This window comes from Lithobates pipiens, unplaced genomic scaffold (genome assembly GCF_037356315.1).
Source record: "Lithobates pipiens isolate NorthernLeopardFrog02 unplaced genomic scaffold, aLitPip1_a1.2 Scaffold_55, whole genome shotgun sequence".
Lineage (NCBI taxonomy): Eukaryota > Metazoa > Chordata > Amphibia > Anura > Ranidae > Lithobates > Lithobates pipiens.
Window position 1 is genome coordinate 2,263,864 of NW_027507877.1, and position 19,598 is coordinate 2,283,461.

General features: G+C 45.1%; 1 protein-coding gene across 1 annotated transcript in view; it reads left to right on the forward strand.

The window, feature by feature from the left end:
• The window catches only part of LOC143957712 (cytosolic phospholipase A2 gamma-like), a 56,648-nt gene extending 39,473 nt beyond the window's left edge, over positions 1–17,175 (forward strand). The window contains exons 16-19 of the mRNA XM_077467407.1: positions 3,064–3,150; positions 11,704–11,861; positions 12,008–12,179; positions 16,600–17,175. Of these exons, the coding sequence (XP_077323533.1) occupies positions 3,064–3,150; positions 11,704–11,861; positions 12,008–12,179; positions 16,600–16,784 (602 nt within the window). The 3' untranslated portion in view covers positions 16,785–17,175. The remainder of the gene's footprint in view (positions 1–3,063; positions 3,151–11,703; positions 11,862–12,007; positions 12,180–16,599) is intronic.
• The last annotated feature ends 2,423 nt before the right edge of the window (positions 17,176–19,598 follow it).

A 19,598-nucleotide genomic window follows, 5' to 3' on the forward strand; every position in this document is an offset into this window, starting at 1 on the left:
AACTTCACGATGGGCCAGTCCGGCCCTGGCTTACAACATAAAATGGCAACTGAAAAAACTAAATGGGGGGGGGGGGGGGGGGAATTTATAACTAAAGGGAAGAGCTTTACAAAAGTTATAGAATGTAGGAGAATAAAACATTGTAGAGAAAAATAACAAACGTTTTTCAAGTGTGTTTTTAGGAAATGCCGTATTTATCAGCGTATAACACTTTTTTGAGGGGGAAAAAAAAAACAGGGGAAAATTGTGAGTGCGTGTTATACGCCAATCCAAACACTTTTTTTTTTTTTTGTGAGATTTTCTGTGGTTCTTCGCAGCTTTTGGAAAGCCACTGAGTGTAAAAATGGCCGCGAGCTACTGAGCGCCACCGAAATACACAGGACATCCGCTCTGTAGCTCGGCGGCACCATTTTTAAATGGCAAGGCTGCAAAGATAGGCATTTAAATGTAAGTTTTCTTTCCTTTAAAATTCTCTCCTAAACTTGGCGCGTGTTGTACGCCGATAAATATTGTACAAAGTGCTACACAAATACAACCTATACGTTGAAAGACACCAAGTCCATCTATGCAACACATAGAAAAAAAATACATAAAAAAAAAAACCTACACAATCCCATACCTACAGTTAACCCAGAGTAGTGTTGGATAAGCTGATGAGTTTGGGCTGAACATTGGCTGGCTACCCACTTGCTAGTACCCCCTAAGCATTCAAGGTGCTATTCAATAAATTGGGCACTAAGGTGCCATGCAATGCTTCAACCGGTGTGTCTAGAGGACAGGAACCACACCAGAGCAGAGATTGTTGCAGCTCTGCAAGGACAGGCATAGAGGTGGTTCACATCACAGCAGCTGGAGCCAGGAATGGTGGTGTGCGATAATGGCACCAACCTCCTGTCCCTTAGTGAAACTTTACTTTGGCAATGCTGCCCATGCAGCAGAGGGCCATCAATGAGTACCCCTGTGTGTGGTACGACAGGCTCAGGGCAGCTCAGCTCCCCCCGCCAGTTGCTGCTCATAAAGGATGCATGCACGTCACTGTCACCATTTGTGGAGGCCACAAGGATGGTGAGCCGTGACGATCACTATTGTGTTAATGCTGGAGCAGACTCTTCATGGCATTATGGACAGGGCACTCGAGGCAGAGCAGCAGGAGTAAGAGGACTCTTCCTCTCGAGGCCCACTTTATGCAGACACTGGTCTTGCAAGACCACACAACACATGAGAGGAGAGGGAGGAGGATTCTGGCAGTTTTGGAGGCATTGAAGCAAAGGAAGACCTAAGCCAACCCTTGAGAGGTTTCCATTCCCAGAACCGTTACAAGCAGTACATGACTGGCAAGAGGCAGTTCAAGATACTGTAATCCTCAGTGACCCCGGGGACTCTGCTTCTCATGCCTTCACAAACTTGCGGTGCATGGGCTCCCTCATTCTTCAAAGCCTGTGAAAGGATCTAAAAATACGTGGCCTCAAGGAGAAGCATCACTATTGGTTGGAAATCCACCATTACAAGGGGAAAGTCTGGGCACTCGCCTCGTCCCCACAAATGGAGCAGACCTCTCTTGAGGACATTTTTTTTAAAGAGGAGTTTATGTAACACCTTTCCAAACTCTGGTAGGTGACTGTCTTGTGAAAAAACATTGTTTTGAGGCTTCTGTTGGTTGAGAGGAGCTAGTCCTTGGACACCCAGGCCTGTCGGCTTCCACATCCCATTTTCAGCATCTGCATCATATGGTTATCTAGGGACAACAAGACACAGGATGACTGCCAGTTTTTAGTGTAGGTTTCATGGGCACAAATGACACCCAAGGACCCATATTTTTTTCCTTATGTATTTATACATGGGTATCACATCCCCCCCCCCCCCCCCTATGCAGTGGTGTCACTAGGGTTGATGTCACCCACCCCTCCACCAACTATTCCCCCTCAGTACAAACACCCCCATTTAGTGCAAACCCCCCCCCCCCCCCCGCAGTATAGACAAGACACCCCCATCAGCATCGGCACTCCTCGCACATGTCCATCTACTTAAAATAAACTTGTGTACAGTACAGACCTCAGAACAACACGGCCGCAGACATGCATACAGCGGTGTGTCCCTCGGGCTCCTCCTCACTGGATGTAAACGGAGGAGGCGGCTTCAGCCCGCTCCACTGGGGACACAGCGAGGTGCAGATCAGGGCAGCGGTGGCGTTAGCAGTGCTGCAATCCGTGGGTGTCACCAGGGTGTGGCCCGCCCCCACCTAGCAACGCTACTGCCCTTATGTATTCATGCTGACCCACCTTAACTTCTCAAGAGAATAAATTGAATTCCTCTAATCTTTCCTCCATAGCTGAGCTTCTCCATGCCTCTTATCGGTTTAGTTGTCCTTAACACATTCTCCATTTCTCCAATATCCCAAAACTGAACTGCGTATTCCAGATGAGGTCTTATGAATTTGTACAGATAATATCTCTCAGGAGTCCATATCTTTCATACAAATGATTTTTCTTGCTTTAGAAACTACAGCTTGGCATTGCATGCTATTAAGCTTATGATCTACCAAAACACTTGGATACCTCACCATTGACTCTCCAAACCTCAAAGCTCCATGTGTTCAAATAGAAATGTATATAAAGTCCAATGAGAGCACCAAACAAGCGTCCATGATATTTAATAATTTTAATTGTTTTTTATAGTGGAGAAAACCCAGTGCCTTTCAGGGGCCAAACACCCTCCCCCCTTCATTGGGGCTTAGGAATTTGGGCTTGGGTAAGCCAATACAAAATAAATCCATTTTCTGTTTGTAACTCTTTCAGGGGGCCAGGTTAAGCCAGTGTGAATGCAGTAAATCTTCTTTTGGCCCCTGAAATGCCTGAAAAGGGGTTATTGAATTGATATGGAGATTTACTTATGCATATTTGTTTTTATTTTTATTTTTTACGATCGTGTAGAAAGATGGTGCATCCCAGTAAGGTATTTTTGGAGGGGGACATGTACATGTGGATCACTTGTGCGGTTTTTCTCTTGTCTGACAACTGTCACGTGTTACTTCATGAAAATGTTTCTCTTCTCTAGGTGTCAAAGATAATGCTAATGTGGTGAAGAACATTGTATTGTGTCTTCCTATGTGGGAATGGGGAACAACTAACAATTTCCTCTATAAATGCAAAGGTGAGCATATGTGTGACATTGTGGAAAAAAAAAAAAAATGTCCTCAATCTAAGTGTTTTAAGGTCAAGATTGCTATCACTGTAAGCCTCTATCCTGACGGCCTAACCAGGAACTTCAAAGTTAACGCCAATGGTGGGGGTGGGGGGGGGGGGGGGGGTGAGAGGAAAAGTGTATACCAGATAACAAGCCCAAGAGTGTGAGCATCTACTTCTTCTGCTAGTGGGTAAGGATACCACAAGAGGAACCTTGGGACTTCAGGGCTGGTTTTGAGTTCAAACTGGTCCAGTTGTGGAAGGTCCCAAGTTCAGGTGATCTGCACAAAGTCTACTTGATGAAGAAACCGCTCTGGGATCTGGACAGACTGTCTCACTGTTTTTGAAATGTATTTCTCTTTTAATCCTTGACATTTTCTTTGGCCAGAGCTAGGTTCTACCTCTGAGTAGGGCTCCACTGTGGGGTCCCCCTTTGCCTCTGAATGTATGACACTGCTGCTTTATTGTCCATGCATAGTCACTGGGTGACCCTGAATGTGAGGCAACAATGCAGATGGTGCCATACATGATGCTCGGACTTCTACAGAAATGGGCACCAACTATTCTTGCCTTGCACTTTGCGATGGTCATGGAAGGCATCCCAACCTGGACAACATGGTGGCTAAGAGGTTGGCACTTCTGCCTAGCAGCCCTAGGGTCACCAGTTTGAATCCCAACCACAACCCCACCTACCTGGAATTTGTGTTCTCCCTGTGCCTGTGTGGCTTTCCTTCCAGGTACTCCGGTTTCCTCCCACATTCCAAAGACATGGTAATAGAATCCTATCTAAATTGGTCCTACTGTATGAATGTGAGTTGGTGACCTTAGGTTATAAGCTCCCTGAGGGCAGGGACTGATGTAAAAGATGACAAATGTGCAGAATCTGAAGATCCAAATGTTTCGTTTTTTGTTGTGACAACAGTTCGACAACACAATAGCAATCTGTTTCCATCGAGCCTGTGGTTGAATGTGCCTAACCTAACACTTAGTCCAAGATTATTCGACATAGAAGATTTTACAAAGCTGTCGCCGTGAGTGGACATTTATGGTCCAATGCTCCGCCCATAGGCTATAGAAGAATTCTAATGTTGGTTGACTAGTAGTAATATATTACTAGTGTTATACAACATTAGAATTCTACTATAGCTTGTAGGCAGAACATTCGCCTGGCAATGTGATTGCGGCGTCATACAGTTTAGCTGCTCCGTCTAATCATCTTAGAACATTTGACACACCAGAAGCCTTCAATGACAGATTCGACCTTCATTTTGGGTTTTCAGACAAATGCATTTTTTAAACAAAATAATTAAACACATTTTGAGTAACTAAGTGTTTTATTTTTCAGACAAGCGAAACAAAATTTCAGTGTGCACATGTCTATATAAAGTACCTCCACTAAAATAAACCTGTGGCGCTGGCATCAGTAACAATGGTCCAGGGTTATGGCCCTACAAGTGTACCCTTTGCCATCCTCTTAATGACCATAATGGCAAACCCTACCTGAGCATGTGGAGAACTTGTTCACATGGTAGAAGGTTCATAAATACATGTTGGAGGCTGCATAAAATGCCTATTGCTAAGAACAAGGACAGATTTCCAAATGGACAACTCCCGGTGAAAATAAAAAAATACAACTCCCAATAAAGTGCTCTTTCCAAGAAACGCCCAGCCAAGAATGTAGGAAATGAATATGCCCTCAAGCAAGTTGATTCTCTGGGTACAAGGCGGCTTTAAAACTGGGAGCCAAAGTAAAGACAAAAATCTAACATGGTTTCCACTCCAGAGGTGTGACATCCAGGAGCTCCACACTGGCTGCTGATCTCATTGAGCGGGGTTCTACTGGGTTCTGGATTTTCAGCCATTTTGATTGGTGAGGCCGAGATCATCTCAAGCAGGTGTAGAAATGTGTGTTCAGAAACAAGCAGACAATATTTTTATGCAAGAGACTAAAGGGGTCTATGTAGAAAACCTTCACTCTGTGGATGACAAACCGTCACATACACAGGATGAAAATTAGACGTGTAATTTTGGTTCAAAGTTAAATTTCTGAAATTTCTAATTTTTTTTTTATATCTGTAAATTTTTTTTTTTTAATTTGGGGAAATTGAAAATATTTGAAAATCTAAACATTCAAAATGAATTTGAAAACCTAAAAATCTGAAATATTAAATTATAGTTATTGGTGTTTTCATTTAAATTGATCTGTGAATATAATGAATACAAATTTTTATCTGAAGTTACAAATTATCCAAAATAACTTGTCGCATTTAAACAAAATGGAACAAATACTAAAGGTTTTACTATTATGAGTTACATTAATTTAGATGCGGAATTTGTTATTTCCCAAGGCGTCTTTCAGGACAGCACCTGAGAGATAGCGACTCCACCCTCCTCGTTAGGAAACACCTTCTTCCTCCAGACTTTAAAGGGAGGCGCCTCCCTACCACACATCAGTTTTTGTGTTTCCTCCGGCCCGGAGGGAACACCTTTTGGGAGGGAGTCTGTTTCTCTTAGGTGTTCCTGAGGGACTAGGCTTCTTTCCCTTTTTTCCTCCTTTTGAGACTCGCTGTCCTCCCGACCTACCCACGCCTTGTCGGCGGTAGCAAGCGGGCTCCTCTTCCCCCTCTTGTGCTCGGAGAGAGCCGAAGATTCGGTGGCCCGCACGTTCGTAGGCGCGGCGGCGCGCGTGTGCCGCCGCCATATTTTTTTTCGGCGGTCGCGCCGGAAGTGACAGAGCGGGTCATTGGGTCAGCTGAAACGTCGTTTCCGGCATGGACGCAGGGGGGAGGAGGGAGGACAGGTGCTGGTGCCTATTTCCGCTTCCGGTCCGGTGCAGCTGCACGGCGTGACTCCGGAGGCGGCGTTTAGCCACAAGTGGATCTCTGCACAGCTGTGATGGAAGATTCAGCGTCTGCAGCGGTGGGGACAGGCACAGGCACCAGCAAAGCCCAGGTAAGAGGCAGCAGTTAAAGTCTGCCTTTCTTTTTTCGATTTCCTGGCGTTTTGGTCTCGCTCTCTCTCCCTTTTCCCCCCTGGTGGCAAGGGGCCTGTCTGGGCACTAGAAGCTGACTGGTTTCTTCTCAGTGCACCTGTGTGGTGATCCCTATCAAAGCTGAGACTGGGTCTCACTAAGGGTTCCCTGTTTTTTTTCCCTTTTTTGTCTTTTTCTTCATAGGCTAAGAGCTCTGACCCAAAGAAAAGGTGTCCTTCTTGCAGGGCCAAGCTGGGAGAAAATTGGAAGAAAACCTTATGCAGTCCCTGCATTACTTCTTTAGTTAAGGAGGAATCTGCCTCTGTATGTGAGGATCTGGTGGCCTCTGTAAAGAAGGAGCTGTACGCCACGATCCAGAATTTTCGTGACTCACTAGCAAACCCGGCTGCTAGTCAGCCTTCCACTTCAGAGTCTTCCCAGGGATCTCTCTCAATCCCGGTGTTAGAATCTCTGCCTGAAGACCCTTCAGATAGGGAAAAGCAGTCCACTACTCTTTCCGTTAAAGATTCGGAAGAGGAGTTGGAGGATTCTGAGGTAGCCCCCTCTAAATTCAAACTGTCCCTTGAAAAGGTCGATGGGCTCCTTAAAGCCATTCATGCTACGCTTGGTTTAAGTGAGGAGAAAAAGGAATTATCACTCCATGACCGCATGTATGCTGGGTTGGATGAGCCTAGGGGCCGAACATTCCCAGTTCATCCGGTCATCTCTGAGGTCATTAGGAGAGAATGGCAGGATCCAGAGAAAAAGCCCTTTTTCTCCAAAGCCCACAAAAGGCGTTTTCCTTTCGAGGAGGACCCTGCAGCAGTGTGGAACAAGGTGCCCAGACTGGATGCCGCCTTTTCCCAGGTTTCAAGGTCCACAGATCTGTCCTTTGAGGACATGGGAGTTTTGAAGGATCCGATGGATAAACGGATGGATCTTTTGCTCAAGAGATCATGGCAATCAGTTATGAGCAATTTAAAACCAGCAATGGCCACAACGTGTGTAGCCAGAAATTTAGAATAATGGATTAACCAGTTAAAGTCTCATATAGCTGCAGATTCCCCTAAACAGGAAATCTTAGATTTTTTCCTACCCTGATTACGGCAGTGGCCTATGTTGCAGATGCCTCAGCTGAGGCAATTAAGATATCGGCCAGGTCAGCAGCTTTAACTAATGCTGCAAGAAGAGCTTTATGGCTTAAAACCTGGCCGGGTGACTCGGCTTCAAAGAATAAGCTGTGTGGGTTACCCTTTTTAGGAGACTTGCTCTTCGGCTCTGACCTCGATAATAATCTTGACAGGACAGCCGATAAAAAGAGATCCTTTCCGGTCAAAAAGAAAAAGCAGGTACCAAAACGTCTTTTTCGACCTCAAAAAACTCAGGATCAGGACAGCAAGTTGCAAGGGAGAAGGAAAAGTTGGTCCGCCCCGAAGCCGAAGGGTAGAGGCGGAATTCTTTTCCGTCCTCCTACACAGGCCGAAAAATCGCAATGACTCATCTCTGCGGGTGGGCGGAAGACTACAAAAATTTCTTCCGCAGTGGTCAGGGATAACTTCAAATCAGTTTATCCTGACCACTCTCGCGCAGGGTTACTCACTCGAGCTTGTCAACGACCCCCCAAGAAGGTTCCTGATTACCAACACCCCACGGGACCCAGTAAGGGCCCTGGCCATGAAGTCCTCTCTAGAGGAACTGATGCAACAGGGCGTAGTAGTACAGGTACCCCTGCAAGAACAGCAGGAGGGGTTTTATTCCCATGTTTTCCTAGTAAAGAAACCGACAGGGAAATTTCGGTTGATTCTCAACCTAAAACCTTTAAACGAGTCCATAAGGTACAGGAAGTTCAAAATGGACTCAATTTTTTCGGTCAGAAATCTGTTGACGCCAGGATGTTTTATGGCGTCAGTAGATTTAAAAGACGCATACCTACATGTTCCGATCTCTCCCCAGTCTCAGAAGTTTCTCAGGCTGGCGGTGAGGTTGGGGGGTGTGGTTAATCATCTCCAGTTCAGGGCCCTACCCTTCGGCCTGTCGTCATCTCCCCGAATTTTTACCAAAATAATGGCAGAAGCTTTAGCGCCACTGCGTCTTCAGGGAATCGCAGTTATTCCTTATTTAGACGATCTGCTGTTTTTCGCCCCATCCAGCGAGGAATTGCAGACCAATCTAGGCAAAGCTCGCAGCCATCTGGAGGCGTTGGGTTGGATTTTGAACCTCCAAAAGTCGTCCCTAAACCCATCTCAGGAGATTCGGTTTTTAGGGTTTCTGATAAATTCGACGGAGCAAAAAATCTTCCTTCCTTTAGACAAAAAGGACAGGATTTCCGGTGCAGTGTCTTTATTACAGACCAGCCAAAATCTGACAGTAAGACAGGTTATGTCAGCTTTGGGGGTTCTGACTTCAGCAATGCCAGCAGTCCAGTGGGCAAGAATGCATTTCAGGTGTCTGCAGGCTTTCCTTCTAAAATCTTGGGATCACACAGTGGCATCCCTAGAGGCAGAGGTGAGAGTGTCAACCCAGGTAAAAAGGTCCCTATGGTGGTGGAAAAGACAGGATGTCTTATCGGAAGGGTTAGTCTGGGCTTTTCCAGTCGGAAAAAGACTAACAACCGACGCCAGTTCCTGGGGGTGGGGAGCCCATCTAGGAACACGGTTCACTCAGGGGTCCTGGGCCAAAGAGGAGACAATAAGGTCCTCAAACTGGAGGGAGCTCAAGGCGATTGCCTTAGCTCTGGAGTTGTTTGTTCAGGAGCTTCAGTCCCATCACGTCCAGGTCCTAACAGACAATGCCACTGCAGTGGCTTATTTAAACAGACAGGGGGGTACAAGAAGCAGGTCGCTTCAGGTACTGGCCATGGAGATTCTTCGGTGGGCGGAAAAACATTTGTTATCCCTATCAGCAGTCCACCTAAAAGGGGATCTAAACAGGGTAGCGGACTTCCTAAGCAGAAACGCTATTCGGGAAGCAGAATGGTCTCTAAACCCGGAGGTATTCACAATGATTGCCGGAAAATGGGGTTTACCAGAAGTAGACCTGTTCGCCTCAAGGGTGAACGCCCAGGTTCCCCAGTTCTTTTCCCTGGACAGTCGCGATGGCTCGCTGGGCACAGATGCGCTAGCTTATCCATGGGAATTTCGTCTTTGCTATGCTTTCCCCCCCCATTTCAGTTAATCCCGTTAATTTTAAGAAAAATTCAGAGGGAGAAGGTACCAGTTATTCTAATCACGCCCTTTTGGCCAAAAAGGGCTTGGTTTTCGACAGTTCTAGGCCTGGCAATCAAGCCTTGTTGGCGTCTGCCCCTCAGACACGATCTGTTGTTGCAGGGCCCAGTGAACCATCCAGGAGTGGCCAGCCTGGCTCTCACGGCCTGGTTTCTGAAAGGCAGCTCCTTAGGAGCAAGGGGTTTTCCAACCGTTTGATCTCGACCCTTTTAGCAAGTAGGAAAAGGGTTACGAGGGCCATTTATTCTAAGGTCTGGAAGCGTTATAAAACTTGGTGTTTGTCAGCCGCCCAGGTGCCAGGGAGCCTTGTCTCCATCTTGGAGTTTTTACAAGATGGTGCAGACAAGGGACTGGCAGTTAGTACCCTGAAGGTGCAGGTAGCAGCCCTGACAGTGTTCTTGGAAAAATCTGTGGCCTCAGATCCGCTGGTGATCAGGTTCTTTAGAGCTCTTAAAAGATCTAGGCCAGCTCCTGTTAAGGTTTTTCCTAGATGGGATTTGTCGGTAGTCCTACAGTCTCTAACAAAAGGGCCTTTTGAGCCTCTTGTGGAGGCTTCCCTTAGGTTTCTCACATTAAAAACCGTGTTTCTGATTGCCATTGTCTCTGCACGCAGGATCAGTGAGCTAAATTCTCTGTCAATTAAAGAACCATATCTTTCCATTTTTTCTGATAGAGTTATTCTTAGAACAGATGCAAAATTCTTACCGAAGGTAGCTTCAGTTCAGAACCGTATACAGGACATAGTACTGCCAACGTTTTGTGTTAACCCCAAAGGAAATAAGGAGACTTCTTTCCATACTTTGGACGTCAGGAGGACTCTGCTGAGTTATTTAGAAAGGACGGAGTCCTTCAGACGTTCAGATTCACTGTTTGTACTCTTCTCAGGAAGAAAAAAGGGTTTTCAGGCTTCTAAAGTTACTTTAGTTAGATGGCTGAAATTAGCTATCTCAGAGGCATATTCCCAGGCAGGGTTATCTCCTCCAGCAGGAATTTGTGCACACTCAACCAGAGCTCTGGCGTCTACGTGGGCAGAGAGAGCTGGTGCCACCCCTGAGCAGATCTGCAAGGCGGCGACGTGGTCGAGTTTTCACACATTTGTGAAACATTATAGACTGGATCTCACTTCTGCCAGCGATCAGGCGTTTGGCAGAAAGGTCCTGCAAGCTGTTGTCACACCCTAAGGGGTAAGTCTCTGTTATCCTCTCAGGTGCTGTCCTGAAAGACGCCTTGGGAAAGACCAAGTTAGACTTACCGGTAACTTGTTTTCCAGAAGTCTTTCAGGACAGCAAGCATCCCGCCCTATGGTATTCTATTATGCTACGCTGTGACTAACGTATGTGTTTGTGTTCCAGCCGGGGCCGGAGGTTCTCTTCTACAACTGATGTGTGGTAGGGAGGCGCCTCCCTTTAAAGTCTGGAGGAAGAAGGTGTTTCCTAACGAGGAGGGAGGAGTCGCTATCTCTCAGGTGCTGTCCTGAAAGACTTCTGGAAAACAAGTTACCGGTAAGTCTAACTTGGTCTTTCAGGAAAATTCATAGCATCGGATAAATTCAGATTCGTTACGTTCACCAGCCAAATTTGAAAGTTAATTCCAATACCTATAATTTTATTTCAGATTTTTGGGTGTTCAAATTTTCATTTTGAAAGTTCAGATTTTCAAATTTCAAAAAATGTTTTGAAAATCCAAAAATATATGAAATTATAGTTATTTGGAATTTCCTTTCAAATTTTGGCTGCACATAAAAAAAAATGCTGTAACATCAGAAACTCATATTGGTTTCAGAAAATTCTTATCTAAAATGTATTATAATAAACCTTTTATTTGTTCCATTTTTGTTTAGATGTGACATGATTTTTTTTTGGATAATTTGTAACTTCAGATTTGTATTTATGTTCACAAACAGACAAATTTGAATGGAAATTCCAATACCTATAATTTTAATGGTGGTTTTGCATTTTCTTTTATTTATTTCTAAAGAAATATCTTTGTAAGCAAACCAACATGTATTGTGAAAACTAGATGGCACATAATAGAGGCAGTGTGGGATTTTTCATTTTTTTTTTTTTTTTTTTTTTTTTTTTTTTTTTCTTCCTGATTGTTGTGTGAATAAGACAAAACATTGGCGCACAGGTTTTATTATACTTGGACCCTCTTCTGCATTTAAAACTTGTTTGACACTTTAATAAAATCTGCAACTGACTTTCACAAGGTTTGTGTGAGGGTTAAGTATAGTTTTACCTGTTTAATCCGGAGGCAGGGGACCTGAGAATAGTTGTAAAGGTGTGTGGGGTTCTTTGTGTGTAATATATTTGGTTTTATTTTCCAGATAAAATCCCAGAAAGCAGCAACCTCTCTGATAAAAAGCTCCTCCATCTGGTGGATGCCGGGTTGGAAATTAATACTCCGTACCCGTTAGTGTTGCCTCCTCATCGCAAAGTAGATCTGATTTTATCTTTTGACTTCAGTCTTGGAGATCCATTTGAGGTAACCAAATTTTATGGTCATTCGATGCAACTCTCCATTCTCCGGTGTTATGTTTTAGAACTGCCATTTGGTGTTGACCTTTCTTCTTCCTTTGTTTCTTTTGTATGTACTTTGGGGATTTAATTTTTTTTTTTTTTTTTCTTTAGACTTTGAAAAGAACAGCTGACTACTGTAAGGATAACCGGATTCCCTTTCCAGTAAATACCAGAGAACTTTATGAGGATCCTCCAACTAAAAGCTGCTACGTCTTTGAAGGAGATGGAAATGAGACTCCCGATGTGATGCACTTTCCTCTGTTCAACGCCCAGACTTGTGGAGGTGAGTTTACAGAGGAAAGTCCTGCAATACGTCTTGTGTATTCATGGAGTTGTCTCACTCTCTGTATTATGAGCTTGGTGGATGCTATAGGCTGCATTCCAGGTATGGATATTTCTTAGTTCCAGCTTGGACCAATGCAATTCTGTATATGCCATACCTGTGGGATCACTTTTAGAAGCTGGAAATCACTGTAGGAGACCACTACTACCAGTGGCGGGCACTCATGCAGGGGTATCATCCCCCCTAATCTATGCGCCCGGCCCCTAATCTACATGCAGGGCACCAGACACATGGATTACAATTCTTTTTTTTTTTCTTTTGAAGCACATGATTAGAGCCTAAGGGTTCTAATTGGCTTCAAAAAGTGTGGGCTCAGTTATATTTGCTAATGTCTTCCTGTTTCTCCACCCAGACAATCAGGGAGTGGGTCCTGACTCCTAACTGGACGGGAGTCATAAGTCCTGAGTGGCTGGGAGGAAAAGCATCCGCTGGGACTTGGAAAGATGTGGGGGGCTGTGATCTGGACGGGTTAAGTGGGGCTGGCAAAGGAGTCTGGCAAGTGTGGGGGGTCGGTGTCTGGCTGTGTATTGCCCCCCCAAAGAACATTATTGGGCACCAGCCACCACTGGCTACTACTATGATCACTGCTGGCTCCCTTCTCCCATGCCCAGAGGCTGTCCTGTTGCATTGTGGAATTAAGAATGGCCACTCGGCACATTCATCATTTGGAGATCTCTTTGGCATTCTTGCAAAGCATTCTTTGGATGAGGCAGAGAGGTGGGGCAGTGACATCTCCAATCAGACTATCAGAAAATGTAATCCCCTTGTAGGTCTGTACTTGCCCTACTGATGGGTGACGCCTCCTAATGTTTGCATCTCGGCCAGCAAAAGATTTTTTTGTATTGGGCTGTCGGCACCTACAAAGACTTAATGAACCCTGTTTGTTTCTGTACAGTTAAGTCACATCCAAAGTAAATGCTTTTGGCAGTCCGTGCTAATCCAACTGCCTTTTTTGTTTTCGTTTGTATATGGTATTTGGTTACAGCACTAATACCTTAATAAAGACTCAATAGGGGTAGTACTAATTTAACCCTTTATTAGTGGACATATCTGTTTTTTTTTTTTTTTTTTTTTCCCTTTTTCTTTCTTCTTCCCCCTTCTTTTTTTTTTTTTTTTTTTTTTTTTTTTTATTTAAACTAAGTCACATCCAAGTCTATAGTATAATATTGTGCAAACATTAAAAGGAGGGCAGGTAATGGCACAAACTTCAATGGAAATTGTGGTTTGTGTAAATGTATGGGCATAGGGTTCAGGAATAAAGTACAATTGGTTCTGATATCCAACAAGATGAGATGACAGTCCACAGCCCTGCCCCCCACCCCAAAGCACCTTGTTCTCAAGAGACGAGGGTCTCCTCCCCCACAACTGTGGCCAGTGGTTGTGAGGGTCTGCTGGTGGGGGGCTTATGGAAATCTGGCAGCCTCCATTAACGAGGGGGGGGCCCTAGATTCTACCCCCATGTGACTGAGTACATCTAGGGGATGCTTAAAGTTCAAGGGGATTTTTTTTATTTTTTTTGCGATCTGAATGGAAAGAGACCGAAAATTTTGTGGGGGGAAAAAATAATTTCTACTTTTTGTTATAAGAAAAATCAACTCCATTTTAGTCATACATTGAGGGCAAAATTTATTCAGCCACATGTCTTTAGTTAAAAAAAAAAAGTCTAAGCGTATATTTATTGGTTTGCGCAAAAGTTATAGCGTCTACAAACTAATGTACATTATTTAGAATTTACACAGCTTTTAATTTGACTGCCTATCATTTCCTGAGGTGCTATAATGGCAGGGCAGTACAAACCCCCCCCCCCCCCATGACCCCATTTTGGAAAGTAGACACCCCAAGCTATTTACTGAGAGGCATGTTGAGTCCATGAAATTAATATTTTGCCACAAGTTGCAGGAATTTTACAATTTTGTCAAAGTTGTCACTAAATGATATATTGCTCACACATGCTATGGGCATAAGTCAAATTACACCCCAAAATTCTGCTGCTTCTCCCGAGTACGGGGATACCACATGTGGGGGACTTTTCGGGAGCCTAGCCACGTACGGGACCCCGAAAACCAAGCACTGCCATCCAGATTTAAATATAAAACTCTACCAAAAAAAAAAAACTGTTAGCGATGGCAGGGATCAGGCCTGACTCTGCGATCGCTGCAGATATGTGTTTAGTGTTTTGTAAGTGACAGTGATCGATCGATACTGCACTTGGGTGGGCTGGGCAGAGGGGCAAAACGCAGGTGCTAGCAGGTATCTGGGCTGATCCTGCTAACAATGTGTTTTTTTTTTTTTTTTTTTTTTTTTTTTTTTTTTTGGAACCCTAAACTGCTGGGGACGCTAGTATAGATCTGATCAGATATTGATCTGTTCAGATTCTATACCACTAAGGGAGGTGTATGCTTTACGTGTGGGTGTTAGCGGTACTGGCACTAACCTAGCGCTGCCTGGGGCGACACAGACCCTGACCCTAAAACCTAATTGATATCACCCGCTGGGTGATCAGGGGGTTAAACCTTTATTGGGTAATAAATGGTGGGTGCCCTGATGCTATAAAAGGCAAACTAACCAGAGTCACCCGTAACACTTTTTTTTTATTTATTTTTTTTATACAGTGATCACTGGTGAAAAGGTTAACTAGGGGCAATCAGGGGGTTCAAATTTTTATTAGGTAGTATATGGGGGGTTCCTCGCGCTATATAAAAACCTGACCGGGAACCTAAATAACTGGCTAACCAGGCTCACCAGTTGCACTTATACAGTGATCGCTGGTGAAAGGGTTAACTAGGGGCAATCAGGGGGTTAAAACCATTATTGGGTAGTATATGGGGGTACCTAACGCTATAAAAACCTGGCGGTGAACCTAAAAAAATAACTAGCTACTTAGCGGCACTAGTGACACTAATGCAGCGATCAGAAAAACGATCGCTTGGTGACACTGGCAAAAGGGGGTGAAAGGGTTAACTCTAGGGGCAATCAGGGGATTAAACCTTTATTGGGGGGGTGGTAGGGGGCTGCCCTGACACTTTTTTTAATGTCACAACTAACACTGAATGCAGTGATCAGTAAATAGATCACTGCAATCAATGACACTGTGACTGGCGGGGGTGATCGGGGGGGGGGGGGGGTTGTGTGCCTACATGTTGGTGTAGTGTTTGGTGCACTTACTTCACTGTTTTCCTCATAGTCTGGTCAAAAAGACCGCCCCGAGGAGAATGACATCACTTCCTCCCTGCCTGTGTTTACTATACACAGCGGGAGGAAGCTTCTCATTCGCCAGGAGCAATCGAGAGGGGGTGGCCAGAAACCAATGGCCATCCCCTCATCCCGGATCGCTCCAGAAGCAAAACGGACCGCCGCATCCAGTGGGAGGGGGTCCGATCGGACCCCCCCACCTGCTGGAAGGCAAGCACGTGCCTGTATATGCCATTCTGATGACGTACATTGGCATGCTGCGGTCCTTAAGTGGTTAAAGATCAAAATCTCTGCTCCTGAAAAAGTAAAAAATAAAAAAATAAAAAAAACTATTGATGCCCCCCAGGGCAGTACCCGGACCCTCATACCCCTTTTATGGCCAATTACTTGCATGTAAGCCTTCAATGTGGGCACATTAGATTTTTCCTGTTTGCTTGGCTCCCATAGACTTCAATGGGGTTCACCGTTCAGGTTAGAACATTTCCCCTGTGCGGTAGTTCTGCTGCGAACCAGACGGGGTGTTTTTCCCATCCTTGGATAAGGGGCATGTCAGCGGTATCTGGAGGCCATGAAGTAAAGAAGTCCTCTGTGTATAAGTTGGCATTCCATGTGCCAATCTGCAATGATCCAGGATGGAGCAGCCCATCCTCCCACACCTGTCAGTGCAGGATAATGGAGTACAGAGTGACCACTGATATGCACAGGCAGGAGATGTATGACAGGATAAAGCTTGAGAGGATCACACTCTCCGCTTGGGATGGACTGGCTGGAGCAGCTTTGCTCATAGTGAATGGAAGCCAATGCCTACTAGGAGAACAAAGTCAGAGCTGCCGGACGACACGGCTTGGCGTCTTATTAGTAACCATGATGACAACGTGTTTCAGGTGTGTATCCCCCTTTATCAAGTCTTGACAAAGGGGGGACACGCTCCTGAAATGCATTGTCGTCATGGTTACTATTACAACATAAAATTTTTGTTCCCTTTGACATGAACTAAAGCACAAATGTCGGCTTTCTTGTGAATAAACTGACAACCTTATGTTTCATGAAATATTTATAAACTATATGCAGGCCTGTTTTTGAAAGATATCGGAGAAGTTTTATAAAAATCTCATTGATATTTCCATTGTCCTTTATCTCATTACACAATCTGATACGTTTCTTTCAGAGGCTGAAAAAATCCGCAGACTAATCAAGAAGTATGCTGCACGTGTTCCTTCCTATGACACATGTATGATGAATGAATTGCTAGACATAGCAAAGAAAAATGTGGAGAGCAACATGGGGGAGATCCAAGCCAAAATCCAACAATGTGTTTGGAGGAGTAACCAGCGGGAGACGTGCCCAACATAACGGGCAATGCCCACCACTTTGGATGAAATCTGTAGAGGACCATTAAGACAAACAAATTAAAAGTTGTTTTTAAAGATTTGTCAATGGAATCCTGAGGATTGTGAACATCCTAAATAATTCAGCAAAGTTGTATAAATGTTTGAATGTGACCAAGTACCACTAGATATACTTTTTCTGTCTGCGATTGTAAGATGGACATCTCGGGTTCTGACACTGGTGGTTGGGATTATTATGCATATCCAGGGCAGCCACCAGAAATTTTGGGGCCCCTTACACAGCTTTAGGCCTGCCCCCCCCCCCCCCCCCTGAGCCTGACACCAACATTCCCAAGGGTCCCGCCCACTGGCCGTCCCACCAAGTCCTTCAGTGCCTCAGCCCTTCTCACACCCGTACGCTCTGAGCCCCCCCCTCACACCCGTACGCTCTGAGCTCCCCCCCCCCCCTCACACCCGTACGCTCTGAGCCCCCTTCTCACACCCGTACGCTCTGAGCCCCCTTCTCACACCCGTACGCTCTGAGCCCCCCTTCTCACACCCGTACGCTCTGAGCCCCCTTCTCACACCCGTATGCTCCTAGCATCACTCACGTATTTTTATATATGATGAGCACGTACACAGACATGTGCAGAGACGAGAACACAGACATGTATGCACACAGACAATTGCACACATGTAGACACACAGGCTTGTACACAGTCACACACGGCGCACCCCCCCCCCTGCACAACAGCCCTTACTTGTAAGGTGTCTCCAGTCCCAGCTCTTGTTTCCATATGCAGAGGCATGCACATACAGGGAATGGCCAGAGGTGGCAGCAAAGAGCCCAATGTCGGCTCATGCCAGAGCAGCAGCCTTCCAACTCGTACACATAGAGGAGCGTCCACAGAGCTCCTCTGCACCCGCCCCGCCTTCTCACATCCAGACGCTGGGGCCCCTTACAAGTGTATGGGCTGTACCCTCCTGATGGCGGCCCTGTGCATATCCATTTATTTTCCTGCAAACTCAGGCAAGGGATTTTTTGGTAAGGGGTTCCAATGTTTATCTAAAATGTATTTCAATATTTAAAAATCACGTTTTTGTATATGGCAATAAAATTGTTACTTTGTTACAATACCATGTTTGTCTTCTTTGTGTACATAGGATAGAATGTATATTGGAGGTTTGTGCTGTAATAGTCATGTCTGGCTGGGGGTGCATTTTGGCTAAACTGAAAGGGTTTTGCAACAACTTCTAAAACTTTTACTGTCCCAATGGAGTTTTGGCCCTGGAATGTATCTTTGGGATTACTTAACCACTTCAGCCCTGGAAGGATTTATCCCCTTCCTGACCAGAGCACCTTTTGTGGTTTGGCACCGCGTCACTTTAACTGACAATTGCGCAGTCATGTGACATTGTACCCAGACAAAACCGACCACTTCTTTTTTTTTTTTTTTTTCCACCACACAAATGGAGCTTTCTTTTGGTGGTAATTGATTACCGCCTAGTTTGTGTGTGTGTGTTTTTGTTTTTTTGCACTATAAACACGAGCAACAATTGTTAAACCCATTTTTTTTTTTTGCTATATCCCTAAAATATATAACCAATTTTTAACTCGGTTTCCTCATGGGCTGCTATGTGTTCTACATATTTTTGTTAAAAATCACAATAGAAGTATATTGATTGGTTTGAGCAAAGGTTGGTGTCTACAAGATGGGGGGGGGGGGGGGAATAGTTCTGTCATTTTTATTAGGGTTTTTTTTTGGGGGGGGCATTGTCATTTATACAGTGATCAGTGCTATAAAAATGCATTTATTTACTGTGTAAATGACACTGGCAGTGAAGGGGGTTAACCACTAAGGGGCAATGAAGGGGGTTAAGTGTCCGAGGGAGTGATCCTAGCTGGGGGGAGGGGCTGCAACACACAACAGTGATCACTACTCCCGCTGAGAGTAGTGATCTCTGTCCTGTCACTAGGCACAATGGGGGAAATGCTTTTTTTACAAAAGCATCTCCCCGTTCTACCTTTCTGTGACACGATCATGGTGGTCTGTGGGACGCTCGGCCACATGCTGCCAGCAGTGGCACTTAAAGGTGACATACCTGTATGCCTTTTGCCCACCAGCGCCATTCTGCAAACATATCTGTGTGTGCTGGTCGGGAAGCGGTTAATTTAAAAGCTCCTTGGCTGCTTTTGTTTTTATGAGTTTGATGTAATGGCTTAAACTAGAATGTTAAAGTGGCTGTAAAGGAATAGTAAACCCTCCATGTTTGTTCACCATTTTATATGCATTAAGGTAAAAGTTTGTACTGCAGTACCCCCCCCCCCCCCCCACATGTTTTTTTTTTTTAATTAAACTCTGGCACATTTTTAGTCCAGCCACTGTCTCGGGTCCTCATTGGATAGATTGATAGAAACCGGAACCATTGGCTCTTGCTTTCAATAAAATCAGGTGACATGGGAGCTGGGACGGGGGCGAGTCCTGCTGTCAATGGATGCAGCAGGACTCGATACCACCACAGAGGTGCCCGCATGGAAATTGGATCTCTGTGGGGGCACCCAATGAAGATGGGCTAGTAGCGCTGCCAAGGGCCTTCCGAAAAGGAAGATCAGGAACACCCCGTACAAAACCCTTGCACAGAGGAGGCAAGTGTGACATTTATGTTCTTTGTAAAGTGTGTGGGGGTGTTTTTTTTTTTTTTTTAAACTTTAGCTGCTCTGTGCTTCAGTATTGCACAGAGCAACCACTTACCACCTCGTCTGGGGTCCCTTATCACTGCTGCCAACTCTTCTCTCTTCTTCTGAGTGTCCTCATAGCAAGCTGTTTCATGATCCTAA